Below are 16,441 nucleotides of genomic sequence, written 5' to 3' on the forward strand. Positions count from 1 at the left end.
TAATAATAATAGAATGGGTAACAATGATGGTGATGGTGAAAATAGTAACGGCGGTGGTAGTCATAGTGATAATGGCTTTTACGGTGGTAATAATGACTGCAATGATGGTGGTGACGGTAATAATTGTATTGATGATGGAGATGGAGGTGGTGTTGATGACGACGATAACGGTAATGGTGACAGTAATGTTGTTGTAGATGATAAAAACAGTGGTTTTAATGATAATGATGGTGACAGCAATGATGGTAATGGTAACGGGAAGGATAGTGGTGATTGGTGATGGTATTAGTAATGGTAAAAATAAGGACAACAACAATTTTAAAATAATTCAATTGAACATAAGAGGACTAAGAAGTAGTTTTCAAGAGCTACTGATATTAATTGGAAACCATAGGGGAGAAGGTGGTAATATGAACCACTTTTTTGTCTTGGGCCAAAAAAAATATTTAGACAATAGTTATTGGACCCTTAGTCTACCAAACAACTAAAAAATATGTATTTTATAATATTTCATGACTAATTTTGGTAAAGAATAAAACTTCTCCTTGAATAAACATTTTTTTGTTAGCATACCTCGAAAAATGGTTTTTGGAAGTTGGGGTGGTAAAATGAAACAAATGTAGAAATGAACAAAAAAATGTTTTGTTTTCAAAACAATTTCTTTTATTCTTAAATATAATTATAGTTTTATACTTTTAAACATAACAAATTGTTGTTATCAATGAAATAAAAATTATAAGTAATAAAACACATTTTTATATGAGTTTTTACAAACAAAAGTCACAGATGAAAATATCTTTTTCACATCCACTACATAACATACGAGCCCATTTTAGACATATCACACATTGCACCTATAGTTCTCCAGATTTTGATGTTTTGAATGTCTCACCACAAAATAAGCAGTCTGCATCATTATCTTCTGGAACTTCCTGTCAAATAAGATCTAATGTGCTGGAGCTCCCGGATGAGATAAGACTTCCAGTATCTTTTTCATCGCTTGAAGTTTCATCTTCATTCTTCCTTTTTTCAGAAATTAGACATTGTTTACTTGTTCCTAGCTGATGCTGATCCACCTGCTTTTTATTGCTGATGGCTGCATTGTGATGTGGTCCCCTTTTTCCTTCGAATTTGGTTTAGCTGATTTTTTATCATTTGATGATTTCAAGGCAGCCTTATATGGAGAACTGATTATGATAGTAGCTGATAAGGCTTTTCTACCTCTATCTGTCGTTACCCCCTTTTTAGCGGTCCCAATTTGTTTCTCGGCATGATACTTAAAAAATACAAAAGATTGTATTTTGGAACAGTCTGTTTCATATTACCACCAATCGCCATTTTAAAAACCAGTCCAATAATTACAATTTACAAAGCATAATTTTAAATAACTTTTCAAGAAATTTTAAAGTTTAACATATCTATTAAATGACAAAATAAATAATTATATATATTATTTACTCATAAAGATACAAAAAAAATTAAATCTTACCTATCAAAATGTTTGAACAACTTCGGAAACCATTTCGTGTAATTTGAAGAACGCATTTAACCTAACAATAACGCCAGCTATCTAGAATGACCAAAGACTATTTAATCTTTTTAGTTAAAACAATTATAGATAGATCATAACAAATCTTTATGGAAAAAATGCGGTTTCATATTACAACCCCGTTTCATAATACTACCTTCTCCTCTAAACCTCATATATATTGTTTGCAATAAACTAAACTGACAGGTGTTACCAAAATTGAAACAAAAAAATATTCTTTTTTTATTCTTATCACATAACTGTCATTGCAACAGAAGCAAATCCTGGTGCAGGAGTATCAATATCCATTCATCATAAAATCTCTCATTCTCAAATTAAGAATGATTTAAGATTTAATTTCAGATTTTTTCAGAATTTCAGATCTGTGCAATCAACTTTAATATCAATAGGCAAATAATCATCTGTAACTGTTACATTTCCCTAGTATCAAAATAAACACGCTCATGTTACAAATTTATTTGATAGTCTGCCCAAAATCTTGTTAGGTGACTTCTGTGCATATAATAAAATATGGTACAGCAGAAAATTTAATTATAATGGTAAAATCATTAAAAAATTTCTTCTGCATAATTATATCTGCTTAATAAAACCCAGTCAACCGACATATTTTCAATTGTATACAAAATCTGTCAACAATAGATTTAGCGTTCACTTCTCTTTCTATTTTTAATCATATTAAGTGGAAACGAGAAGATGACTTATATAACAGTGACCATTTCTCAAACATTTTATCATATTATAACCCTAAATCAATTATAAATAAAAAAACAACCTAAACAAAATAGACTGGTCCTTATTTACTAAACATCCAGAAAAAAACAAGAAGCTCAACTGAAATAAGTAAAAGCAAAGCCATCAATCCTTTAAATTATATATCCAAAAGCATAAATCTCATCTACTAAAATTAATCCCAAAATCAATCCGTGGATTATTAAAACATGTAAAGTAAACAGATGTGAAAAACTAAAAGCTTTTAATAAATACATAAAAACTCCTAGAATTAAAAAATAAAATGCTGGAATAATTATATCAGTTCAATAACCGAAAAAATACCTCTAAGGAAAATTTGGTCTATGATAAGCAAAATTACCAACAAGCACTTTAATTACTACTCAAATCAATTCGTCAACAACAACATAAGTTATCATTCAAATGAAGAAATAGCAAAAACATTTGAAGACCATTTTAAAAAATCTCAACCAAAAGTGAAGGGAAATTTACCTTCAATTTTGATTCCAACAATGAAGAGTCATGCAATGACTTGATATCGTTAACGAAAATCAAATATTTTATAGAATCAAGCAATAATTCTTCTCCAGGTCCAGACATCATAACTAACGACATACTCAAAAAATTAACAAATTTATCATTAATTGCAATTAAAAATGCATTCAATTATATTTGGAAACATTCATCAACACCAGAAGAATGGCGTTAAGCGCCAGCAATACCGACATCAAAGCACATCAAACCATAAACGACCCAACCGATTCATATCATTAACTAACACACTATGTAAAATCTTTGAAAAAATAATTATTTTACTCAAATTTGGAGACATTCAAATTCAATTTGAAAACGAGATAAAAATCCGAGGTATAATTTTTGACGACAAATTACATTTTTTACCACATATCTAATATGTAAAAAATAAAATAATGAAATCTTAAAACATAATAAAAACTCTTTCTCACTACAGATGGGGAATACATCCAGGTAAATTTTTAATAATTTGCAAAGCCAAGATAAGAATATTATTAGACTATAGCTTAAAAGTCTTCGGTGGAACAAAATAATCTTACATGAATGCTTTGGATCCTATTATAAACGGCACGTTAAGAAGATGCAATAACTTGAATTAAATGTTATTTCAATATTAAATTATTTTGCCGCTTCTAATTGCATTGATTTAAAATAACGCTTAAATCAAAGTCTAAAATAAAACCATCTATTAAAACTTTACTAAATGAAATCACGTCTTCAATTTCGGCAAAATTGATAAAATATCCTCTTCTTAAAAGTAAAATAATAGCGAACATAATTTGGCAAATTTTGTTAGAGATCAGTTTTTTACTATGAAGTTAAGAATAGTGTAACCATGAATAATTCAAATTTATGAAATTTAATGTCTGAAATTTTTACTAAACAACAGTCATAGCAAATGAAATAGAAATTGACATTAAAAATGTTAGGACATTTTAGAGTTAGCTTATGTTGAGTTGAATAGAAAAAAATGTTAAGCAATGTTAAACTTAAAAACTCAACTGGTGGCTATTTCTGGCCATTTATTCTTGAACACCTGACTTCACCACTAACTATTTTCCAATCTGTTTGTGAAATACACTGAAGAGCGTGGTTGAACATTGCTGAAACAGAGCTTTAGAAACCGATTGATAGATCGATCGATTGATCGATCGATCGATCGATATAATTATTTAACATTTTAACAAAGTTGAAACCAGAAACTAGTGAGATTTGTTCCATCAGATTGAAATATAAAAACACTCTGAATGTATAGATTAAACAAAAATTGTTAAAAATACCAAAGTAAATGTACTTTGAATGTATAGATTAAACAAAAATTGTTAAAAATACTAAAGTTAATTAATTTGAAAAGTTCACAATCAATCAAATACTCGTTGTAATGAAACAAAACTTTGTTATAAATTAACACCTGCTAAGATGCTAAGAACAATTTCATTTTAGCACTTAATTCTTTTTGTTTAATCGCTAATTAAAGTAGGTTTCTTGTATTCATTAATAACAATATCTCTTCATCCGTCTTTGATTTATTAGCAACTAATAATTCTTTATGATGTTAAGACCGTTTGTATATATATATATATATAACAAGGTGTTGAGGCATTCACAAATAAATCTTAGAGATAATATTTATTTGAGCATCTCTTTCCACTATTTCATAACACCGTGTGTACAGTGAAATGGCTGCAATAGTCAGAATCTAGAGGAAACGTGAGGAAGATCCAATTGAATCATTAGTGTTTGTTTGCAAAAAAGGAAAGAAATGTTATGATGGTGATGAGGAACTGTTTAAAATTGAGAACAAGTTCAAGTTCGCTGGAACAGTTCATCAGGCTAATGTAAGTATCAGTGGAATTTGTTCTTTCCTATTCATTTATTTCGTTCAGCGTTACACATTTGGTTTGCTTCTATTAAATTTTTTAAATTAGTTTATTAATTTTAACTCAATTTCATATTTCAGGATTCCCTCATCCATCAAACTGTCAAAACTGCAATAAGACAGTATAAACTAGAAAATGAGAGGAAGAGACACTGTGATGTAGCTGACGATCACAAACCAAGTAAGAAAAGAAGGATATCTCTTCATAAAGGATATCAAATTATTGAAAAAAAGACAGCCGAAACATTTGACTCGTTGGCCAATTCCGAAAGGAATTGAACAAATGAGAATACAAAATATTTTCTTTTCAATGTCGAAAAAATTGATAAGCCTCAGCGAAAGAAATCAAGAAATGGCCCAAAAAGAGACGCTGATGAAAAACAGAAGGAGAACAACTTCGTTTATGACGTCTTCTTCATAAATGATTACAGATTTGATTTCTCACCGTTTCAAAATGTTCAACACGTTGAGGCGTACAAACAATGTGACGACGCTGAATATTTGGCAGAGGAGGAAGAAGAGGAAGAAGAGGAAGAGGCTTATGAAGAGGACGATAATGAAGATTGTGAAAACAACTGGCGTAACGACTACCCAGATGAATCCTCCTGGTTTTACAATGCGGATCCTAATTTTAGCTGTTACGATTGCGTCCAACGTTAGGAAAGAACGATAATCAGATTCAATGATTTTACTGGATTTTTATCATTGTCTAGGGCAGAATTAATTTTACGTTTTATATTTAAATGGTCGGCATTAATAAACTTTACATACACTTTAAAAATATAAATGCTGTTAATACAATATTTTAACTTGAATTAAATGTGGTTTCAATATTAAATTAAATTATTTTGCTTCTTCTAATTGCATTGATTTAAAAGAACGCTTAAATCAAAGTCTAAAATCAAACCATCTATTAAAACTTTATTAAATGAAATCACGTCTTCAATTTCGGCAAAATTGACAAAATATCCTCGTCTTAAAAGTAAAATAATCGCGAACATAATTTGGCAACTTTTGTTAGAAACCAATTTTTTACTATAAAGTTAAGAATAGTGTAACCATGAATAATTCAAATTTATGAAACTTAATGTCTGAAATTTTTACTAAACAACAGTCATAGCAAATGAAATAGAAATTGACATTAAAAATACATGAACAAATTAATATGCTAAAGAAGCTCAATATAATTGAAAAACTACCACATCTCCCATCTTGTGACTATATTAGCCTGATTGAAATCAACACTCAACTAAATTCAACAAATTTACAGAACAAAATATCAGCAATTTATTAGTTCAAAAATTTCTTCAGCAAAATCAAAACAGGCAATTGAACAACATTTGCTGAGCAACATCTCGATTCATACTACAGAACTGCAAGCAATAAATTTTGCTCTTGAATTCATAAAATCTAAAATAAATAAAAGTTTACTTGTAATAACAGATTCACTATCAAGTGCGCTAGCCATTACACAGTCAGTTTGAGACAAAAAATGATTTTGTCGTGTTAATAAAAGCAAAGATGTATTTAATGGCGCAGAATAGATGTGATATTAAATTTCTTTAAATACCAAGCCACATCGGAATATCAGGCAATAAGGAAGCAGATACCTTTGTGGTTGAAGGTCATAGTCACCGATATCAGATATCCTAATTCCATTTATTGATTTCAACTTTTAAATTAATAGACATGTTCAAAAATTATGCTAAACAAGTGGAACCTAGCTAAAACTTTTTTTCGGTAGTTACGCCCATGCTTAGAAGATAAAAATTTAAAAATATGCAATGATCTATTCACATACAGGGTAATGATAGGGCACACTAATATAACTTACAACTGCCTATTGAGCAAAACAGACCCTCCAGTCTGCAAATACTGTTAAAACATCTTAACAATACAGCATTTATTCTCATGCCAAAGACATTAGAACAAAACACTCTATATCAGAAGATATCTTTGACAACTTTAAATCCACAAAAAGCATTGTCCCAGTTATAAACTTTTTCAAAGACTTACAATATTTTGATGATATTAAATTTTATGGCTCCAAATAGAAATCTTACATCATAGACCCAAACAGGCCACTGAAATGCCGTTAAACTGATACAACAACAACAACAACAACAACAACAACAACAACAACAACAACAACAACAACAAGATTCAGTATAATTAATATTATAGAAAGCCCGCACTTATAACGATGAGAATGTCGCTCCTGTCGCTCCTGCTAATTTCATTACGATTAGGAATAATTCAGCGCTATTTCTTTCATTCAATTCATTTAAAAAATAAATCTCATCATAAAACATGAACATTATTTTATGGAAAACCTTTTATTATTAAAAAATTAAGTAAATTTTTTTTTATTCAGCAGCTAATGTAAACTTTTAACAATTACGTATTGGTAATTATTTGTTTATTTCGTCGTTACCATGTAGCTCTAACATGTAAAATTGCTAAATGTTTAACGATTTTCGAAAGGTCCGTCGGACATTTTTCTCGACAACCTCTCCATTTTCAAAACAAACGTCAGACACATTATGTAGCACTGAATGAATTTTTTATTAAACTTCACACCGCTATTCTTCTTTCGTGCACGATCAACCCGTTAGCAGCAATGCAACTTGTTAGTGCTACCTTTATTTAAAAATTCTTTGATTTTGTTTTTTATTTTTATTAGTAGCACAAGTGTTTTTTGAAAAATATAAAGTAGAAAATGCTTGGTATCATTTGTCTGTACTCTCACATTCTGAAATTGAATCATTTATTATTTAAATGAAGTTTACTTTCCATTGCTTCTGTGATTTTTGTTTGTTTTAAACATTCATCGTACATCAACAGTTATTGCAGAAATAGCCTAATCAACAAGAAGGAAAGAAATAAATTACATCGACTTACATCAAAATCTAAAAGTAATTTATGCAAATTGATGTTACGTATTGTCAACACAGTGTTTTAAATGCAACTATTCTAAAACCCATGAAACATTAAAAAGAAAAAAGAGTAAATATGCAGCAGTGTGCTCATGAAAGAAAAATGAGAGCCTAATCTGTCATCTCGGCAACTTTCTCAAGTTGGATTTGCAAAAAATTTTGTCCGACTGTTATATTTTTTCATCGAACGTGACCAAACCACGCGTCACAACGAAGAACATTGTTTAATATTGTTTTTCTAGGTGCACGTTTCTGAAAATTGCTAAATAAGATGCATGACTAGTGAATTTAAAAATTTATCATAACAACTTGAACGTCGTTCCAAAAGATTAATCTACAATTATTTCCAATTATTATATTTCAAAATGTTCAAATTACTTTGAAAATTTATTGGCGGCAAAAGTTGTCTGCACATTACTTAAGTTATCAAATTGTAAAAAGTATTAATATTTTATTATTTATATACTTTTTCAAGCGAACAACCATAACGTGAACCAAAAGTTAGCTAAAAAATATTAATGAAAAACAAAATTTTTTTTAAAACTAATTGAACAATTCCGACAATCTTGAGACAAATCATTTTTGATTGTTGAACCCCCAGACCGGGTACAAAAGGGGGCAGGGAGGAGGTAAAAAATTTTCAGTTATTCAAATCTTTCAAAATCTGGTGTGTGGTTAATTAATTAAATTTTGTTTATTTTAGTTTTTTGAACATATAAATTAAAATAATTCCGGTTTATTCCTGTTTCGGTGGGTGACATTTTCAAAATTTTCAAGTTATTGACATTTTATGGTTATTTTTATTTACTTTATTACTATATTTCACAAAGAATCTTTAACATTTTTCTCTTTCACGGTCTGGTGAAGCCACTAGTCCCTCCATTGATAAATTGGAGGCTTCCAGTGACTGATTATGGGCTTCCGCTGATTGATTCTGGGCTTCTAGTGATTGATTAGAAGCCCCCGTTAATTAATTAGAGATCTTCACTAATTAATTAGTAAACTGAGTTTTGCTTTTCAGCAAAAATGGGATACGCGGAAATATCGCTTTATTGATTGAGTGATTGATTGGTCGAATTATGAAATTATTAACTGTAATATATCGTGCAAATGATTTTTTGTAAATTTGGAGAATAATATAAAAATATTTTATAATAGACGTTAAAAAAATCTATGGCCTTGCCAGAAGTTTAAAAGTTTTGGTTCTGATTGTTGGTTGTGCTGAATTGATGAATTGTGCACTTGCACATGCATCTACTTTCTATTTGTGTGTGATTTGATTAATATTTTGTCAGTCAGTCTTGAGCGTTTTTATATAATGATAATAAAAAGTAACAAAGTGCATTATACGAGAATACATACATTTTTAGAGATGAAGCAGGATGTACATAAAAGATCTAAAATATTAAATTCATAATTGCACTCTTTTTATTCTACATTTGATGAAATTTTTAAACAAAAAAATCCACGTGTTTTCAACGAAAAGGTTTTTGTAGATAATTTTTCCGTGCGAGAACGTATAGCCGGAAAATTTTAATGAAAAATATATAGTCGTAGAAAACTGTAGCCAGTTTTAACTATATACATATGTAAGATAAAATGTTAAATATAAAAATATTGGAGTTTGTTTGCGATCATGGATATAATGGTTATGACATAAAAATTAATACCTGCCTAATAATTTTTCTTAGTTCTATGGAATTAAACTCAGAAACATTAAAAACATTTCGTAGTAATTGATATTTTATTGATTTTTTTATGATTAAACGTCTTACTATCGTATTTTATTGTTAAACTTTAGACAAATTTTTTAATTAAATGTCAATAAATTGACAAAAAAAAGCAACAAGGACGATAATCGCTAAACAACCGGTTAAAAACTGATTCTTTACTTTAAATTAAATTCACTTTTAAACAAATATCGTGATTTTATGTAACAAATTTGTTAGATTGACCTTGATATTATATGTATGAACAATGTATATATATATATATATATATATATATATATATATATATATATATATATATATATATATATATATATATATATAACGCGTCTGCCATATTCATATTATATACCTATATATCAATAGTTGTCAGAGGTTAAAAAACGTATCAGTTAAATAACAACATCTTAACAAATGAGAAACTACAATTATAAAAACAGAATAATGAAATTCATAAAAATGTATCATAATGCTAACAAATATAAAGACAGAAAAGATTGAAATCAAATTAAAAGGATTTTTCATCAAGCAGACATTAATGTTTCTGTAAGTTCTGAATCCCATGCCCAAACGCTTTGTTAAACAGAATTTTTTTCAATTTTTTAAAAAGCAAAAATAAAGTTGAGCCAGCTTTTAGATTTTTGCAATACCAACACCTAAACGTGATCTAGACTGTTTTCATCCAACCATTGACCCTATCTAAATGACACCGCACTTAATGGACACAACTAAATGATGTTCTATTATCTCTTACGCAAATTATTTACCACGGCAATGAAAAGTTGAGAAATTTTTTCAAAAAGTCATGAGGAAAAATGTTTTGACATACCACACAAATTACAACACCTCATGGCAATGCGCTAGTTCCTACGTTGCTTGCCTGATGCCTACATGTTTGTATTCATATATTATATAAGCGGGTCGACGGATGTTTGTATGTGTGAATATTTGTTTACGTTTGTGATCGCTGTGGAGCCACGTCCAATGCAATGCTCACTTGTATAAAATTATTGTTGTCTGGAAAATATGAGTACTATTTTTGATTGTTTTGAAGATATTTAAAGAACGGATAAAATTTAAAAGTGTTTTTTATGTAACACCGCTGAATATCACTTGTTAAACTTTTGTGGATGCCCAAGCAGTCACGCATATGTTATAATATCATTATTTCAATTCATCATATTGACGTTATAAACTTAAATATTTCTTCACAAATATTTAATTATAACTTATTCAACATTTCATCAAATTATGAAATATATGCAGCACATACTATAAACAAACGTGAAACTCTTAATGTCGCAAAAATGTTAGTTAAAAACTTCGACAGTTCTGAGTGAAGCTTCAGAATAAAAATATGCTCCCTAACAAACAATACGAATCAATGCATATGCATATATACTCAGGAAGTTGAAAGTCGAATGCATGCAAAAATGAAGCAAACCTTCCACGGCGAACAACAGCGAGCCCTGTCCACCTTCTTTGATGATCAGCGAATCTTTTGAGAACTCAATGGCGTGCATGCAGTCGACCACCTCTCTTACCTGAAATGCGTCCAATTTTTGAAGTAGTTCGTTGTCTTGTATGGCCTTGTTCAACAGCTCCTTAGTGCTTTGAAAGCAATTAAATCAATAACTTGTCAAATCATTTGACAAAATATACATTTAAATATGTTGGATGGAAATGAACCGTGCTTGAAAATTGTGTTGAATTTCATAAACCACTGGCGGCATAATGATGGTGGGAATGGGAAAAAATTTTGAATTATTTCAAAATTTTCTTGAAAACAAAAATTATTGAAAAACTATTTGTCAAGATTCTCAAAGTTTTGAAATTTTTGAACATGGCTAGTGAAGCCTCGCAATACGGCAAATATTTTGATGCTTTAGAAGAAAAAAGTTGCAATCGAAAATTAGTTACAACTATAAATGCATAGACTGGTTTAATGAGATGGGTGAATTTGTACCGTAAGCTGTTGTAAGACAAAATTTGGGTTAATTTGTGTTCTACTGGAAAAACTTTTAAGCTAGGCACATGCTAAATTACAATTACGTTTAATATAAAAATGAGAATTTGCAAAGAAGATAGTGTATTATCAACAATGTTATAGAATTAATATATAATATAATTATGTGGTAGCAGCACAAACGGTTGTAGTATTAATATTGTAAAGTAGTAGTGGAAGCAGTAGTATTAGCGGCAGTGGCTGTAGAAGTATTTTAAACGTTGAAAATAAAGCTTTGCTAACCTCATGTCTTTTCCAACTCTAGTCATTATTTTACGACGATCGGCTGTTGTGGTGGGTTGAAACTCTGCTGACTCAGCCGAAACAGCCAATCTTTTAGTTTTCTTCAGTGGAACTTTGCGATTGCTTGAGTAAAAGACTCGTAAGTCATTAGCGCTGTCATCTTTGAACCAATTTTTATGCCAGTCGGTAAGCAAAGGCGTGGAGAGAACTGTTTGGCTTTTGGTCTCGGGAGGAACCGAGGTGGTTGAAGTAGATGAGCTGGCATTTTCTGCTGATAAAAAGTCTGTTGTTTTGACCACTGAAAGTTTTGGTTTTGACTGATGTTGGTAATTTTGAAGCTTTTCGTTTTCACTCACCAATTTAGCTATTCGATTATTTTTTATAATAAGTTCAGCTTGTAGTGTTTCTATTGTTCTATCTTTTATCAACAGTTCTTCAGTTTTTTTCTGAAGTAGTGTTTGAAGTTCGCTTAAAGTTGCCATTTCCGAAAAAAACTCTTTTTGATCCACAAAATTAGTTGTTAAATTAAAAATTTATAACAAAAAATTCTTTCGCTGTTAGTTTTTCAAGTAAAAACTCTTTATTTAAAAAAAAATCTGCGACAACGGAACAAATTTGTCGATGCGTTCATGTAACTAAGTGCACGGTCTTCATATCTTCATTGCCATATACAAGCGTACAAGTATAGGCGTTCAATCAAAGATGTATATGTATAGATTCGATTTTTACATTTTTGTGCAAAATAATTCATAGTTCATTTAGGTTTCAAGGCATATATGTATGTTTTGGAAATAATATCATATAAATAAAGAGATTAGACTTGGTTATGTAAGCAAAATGCGAATAAATTAACAAATAGACACACTTTATTTGGAAATATGACACACACACATATATAGCCTACACACGAAAATTTGAGTACAAAATGAATAATGTGTTTTTAAAACTTGTTTATTAAAAATTTTTATACTAAATGGTTTATAACAGAATTTTTTTCTTATTTAAGATATGCACCATAAATTTTACTGAATATGCATTATCAACTGAGTCAAATCATTTCCTTATGTCATTATACAATTTGATAATATCAAAACACTAAAACACTATTAAAACATCGTATTATGTATGCAAAATGGTTTGAAGATGTATAATATTGTGAAAATGAAAAATTATTTAGCTTTAATTTTTTAATTTTTTTAAAAGCTGAAATACATAAACACCTAAATTTTGATAATTTCAGACCATTTTTTTGAAAAACAAGTTTTACTACTCCGGTAACAATTGGCTGACAACATTTAAAAATGAGATGAAGAGTTTAGAATACTTCAAAAATTCAAAAAATTGCTTCTGCGGAAACTCAAAAGCTTTTCAGTTTTAAACAATGGGAGGCCTATTTACCAATATACAACACTTTCTTAAGAGTTGAAGCAGGGATATGCAAAGAACCTCAATTTTTTAACTTTTAAATATTTTCGGTAATGTCGATTTTATTTTTTAAATTTGTACCAAATAAAAGTATTTAATTACCACATTGAATAACAATTAAAAAAATTAAAATGTCAACATTTTAAATAAAAGCAATATTCCGTAATTAGTAAATATCAAGGGGAGGCCTATTTGCCAATATACAACACTTTCTTATGGGTTGAAGCAGGAATATGCAAAGAAATTCAATTTTTTAACTTTTAATTTTTTTCGGTAATTTCGATTTTATTTTTTTAAATTTATACCAAATAAAAGTAATTAATTACCACATTGAATAACAATTGAAAACAAATTCAAATTTTAACATTTTAAATTGAAGCAATATTTCGAAATAAGTAAATATACGATCGTAACTTTTGACTCGAACGATAAAAAATCACCCTCCAACTCCCCTCCTTCCGTTTTAAATATCATCAGCTCCAGAGGTGTTTTAGAGAAAAGTTTTGAAATGTTTGGAGACATTGATGTTGTTTTTATAGTATTTGATGACTTAATCATTGCAGCAAATGATAAAACAGAACATGATCAAATACTAAAAAAAGTTTTAGAAAGAGCTAGGATATTTAATGTTTATTTCAATAGCAAAAAACTACAAATGAAGGCTTCCAGCGCTAAATACTTGGGTCATAGAATATCAAAGAAAGGTGTAGCTTCAGATGAATACAAAGTCAAAGCTATCCTTTTTTTGCCAACACCAGTATGATAAAAAGAGTCCCCAGTGTTTTCTAGGATTGGTCACATACATGTCTAAGTTTATTCCATAATTCTCTACAGTTACGAAACCGTTGCGACGATTGCTGAAACAAAATGTTGACTGAATATGTAACAACCAACATAGTAAAGCCATTGAACAATTAAAGAAATCCATTACAACAGCTCCTGTGCTCAAATTTTTTGATACTAAAGCACAAGCATGCATCCAAACAGATGCTTCGTCAGCAGGAATAGGCTCAGTACTGTTACAAAATAGACATCCTATAGCTTATGCATCTCGAGCGATTAGTGAAACTGAAAAAAGACATGGACAGATAGAAAAAGAGCTTTTGGCCTTTGTTTTTGCATGTGAATAATTTTCTCAGTACATTTATGGAGCAAAAACACTCGTGTTTACTGACCACAAATCGTTTGAAAATACATTGTTAAAGTCACTGAATCAATCCTCGCTGAGATTGCAACGATTATTTTTAAGATTGTTAAAATTTAACATTGAACTGAAATACATACCAGGCAGCAAGATGCTCATAGCTGACGCACTTTCAAGGGCTTCTCTTAAACACAGTGATGCAGCAGACTTGGAAATGCAGGAAGACATTGAAGTCATGGTACGCACCATCTTCAACGACTTTCCAACTAGCATCATCAAGTTAGAGCAATTCAAAGTTGAAATACACTTTCAACACTCCTGTTGCGGATAAGAGACAGATTTCCTCTGATCATGAAGGACTACCTCTATAGTTGAAAATTTTTCAAAAAAATGCTTTTGACATTTATGAGCTTGATGGACTTTTATTTCATGAAAAAAAACTCATCGGGCCAAAATCTACGAGAAAAGAAATGTTGAGATTGTTACAAGAAGGTTATCTTGGAATTGACAAGACAAAAGCCATGGCATGCTCATGTTTGTACTGGACTGGTTTATCCCGTGACATTGAGGATATGATTAAAATGTGTTTTGTTTGCAATTCACATCGCAAAAAACAACAACCAGAGCCAATGGTACCACACGAAATCCCTCAGAAACCTTTGGCTAAAATTGGAGTTGATACTATCCAATTTGCAGGTAAAGGGTTAGAGGTTAGAGTTATATATATATATATATATATATATATATATATATATATATATATATATATATATATATTACAATATAAATTAAGTGTCAGGTTTCTTTATTGGCTGGTCATCTTCTTTGGTCTCCTTTTCTTCATCGATAGCATCATATTCTTCTTTGTCACTATTTACAATGCTAGTTTTTATTACTTCTTTGTTTTCGTTGTTGGTTAAGCGCCGGGTTGGAAGTGAGGTTGTCATTTTTTGTTGTATATTCATTTTTGGTTTATTGATGTCAATCAGAACTGCTTCTGCAATTTTTAGCTGACACCTAATTTCCATCTAAGTTCACTTTGACAAAGTCAATCTCCATCTATATTCATTTTGAAAAAGTCAATATTTCCTTATATAAACAGCATAAAGCACCGATGATGATTCATTCGGAATCGAAACATGGCCTTATTTGCAGCATGAATTTGGAAAATAAGTTTATTTTGAATTTTAATAAACTAAACGTTCACCAAAAAACTTTAGTGAGAAAAATTGAAAAAACGGACTACAAACATATTAACGCCAAATATTCGGTAGAATTTATAGAATATTGTAAAAACTATGGTCTATTACCAACATATATATATACAATACACACACACACACACAACACACACACATACACATACACACACACACATATATATGTATATATATATATATATATATATATATATATATATATATATATATATATATATATATATATATATATATCTGGACAAATATATATATTTGATAAAATTTATCCAATTTTTAACTTTTGAAAATTTACAGCTAAGATTTTCAATATTTCTAACGGTATCATATTATTTAATAATAATTATTATTATCTAATTTATTAAAATTAATAAGAAAATCTATGGTTTTCATGATGATAGTCTGAACCCTATATATATATATATATATATATATATATATATATATATAATACATACATGTATATCATAAATCGTGTGCTTTGCTTATTGTATATCCAACAGCTTTTTGGAGTGTTCTTCGAAACTACGGTATTCCATAAAAAATCTTCTTCTAAATAATGTATTTGACCAACAATATTGTTTTGGCAAAAAATTATTGAATGGATATGGATATTCTACAGAAACAAGAAACAATATAGCCGCAACTACATTTGAAACTGCTTTGATCGAGTGTACATGTTGTACACGTTATCGTGAAAGTTCATCATTTATTTCAATCATTATGAAGTCACTGGATGACACCAATCGTCATTGGTCTATTACAATTTAAGCCCCGGCTCTGTTTGCATTAATTAAAATTAAACACGTTTTTCAAATTTTCTAATTTCGGCAAAATTTTATCACTTTTTTTATAAAAACCTTCTTCAAAGTATTGGAAAAACGAACATAAAGCAAACAATAAAAGCGAACAAAAAAAAGTCGTTCTTAAGTTATGACATGAGTAAGAAAAATGAGGATTCTTTTGATCTAGTTTCATAGCCGCGGCAGGCTATAGTTTTTAGTGGCTTTTTAAATTCAATAATTATTGCTGATGCTGTTTTGAAAAATC

At 29.6% G+C, this 16,441-nt stretch overlaps 2 protein-coding genes across 2 annotated transcripts; one reads left to right on the plus strand and one right to left on the minus strand.

The window, feature by feature from the left end:
• Positions 1-4,491: 4,491 nt before the first annotated feature.
• On the plus strand, positions 4,492-6,573 carry HELRODRAFT_166955 (hypothetical protein; the record flags this gene model as incomplete). The annotated part of the gene is made up of 6 exons (XM_009012114.1): positions 4,492-4,503; positions 4,573-4,650; positions 4,773-4,945; positions 5,123-5,346; positions 6,003-6,165; positions 6,495-6,573. The coding sequence occupies 6 exons, from the start codon at positions 4,492-4,494 to the stop codon at positions 6,571-6,573; spliced, it is 729 nt and encodes a 242-aa protein (XP_009010362.1).
• A 1,889-nt stretch (positions 6,574-8,462) lies between these two features.
• On the minus strand, positions 8,463-13,231 carry HELRODRAFT_190069 (hypothetical protein; the record flags this gene model as incomplete). The annotated part of the gene is made up of 4 exons (XM_009012115.1): positions 13,004-13,231; positions 11,606-12,101; positions 10,802-10,968; positions 8,463-8,569 (listed from the first exon to the last, which is right to left on the minus strand). Exons 2-4 carry the CDS (start codon positions 12,085-12,087, stop codon positions 8,463-8,465), a joined length of 756 nt encoding a protein of 251 aa, XP_009010363.1. The 5' UTR covers positions 12,088-12,101; positions 13,004-13,231.
• Between the last annotated feature and the right edge of the window lie 3,210 nt (positions 13,232-16,441).

This window comes from Helobdella robusta (assembly GCF_000326865.2).
Source record: "Helobdella robusta unplaced genomic scaffold HELROscaffold_10, whole genome shotgun sequence".
In the NCBI taxonomy this organism is placed as follows: Eukaryota; Metazoa; Annelida; class Clitellata; order Rhynchobdellida; family Glossiphoniidae; genus Helobdella; species Helobdella robusta.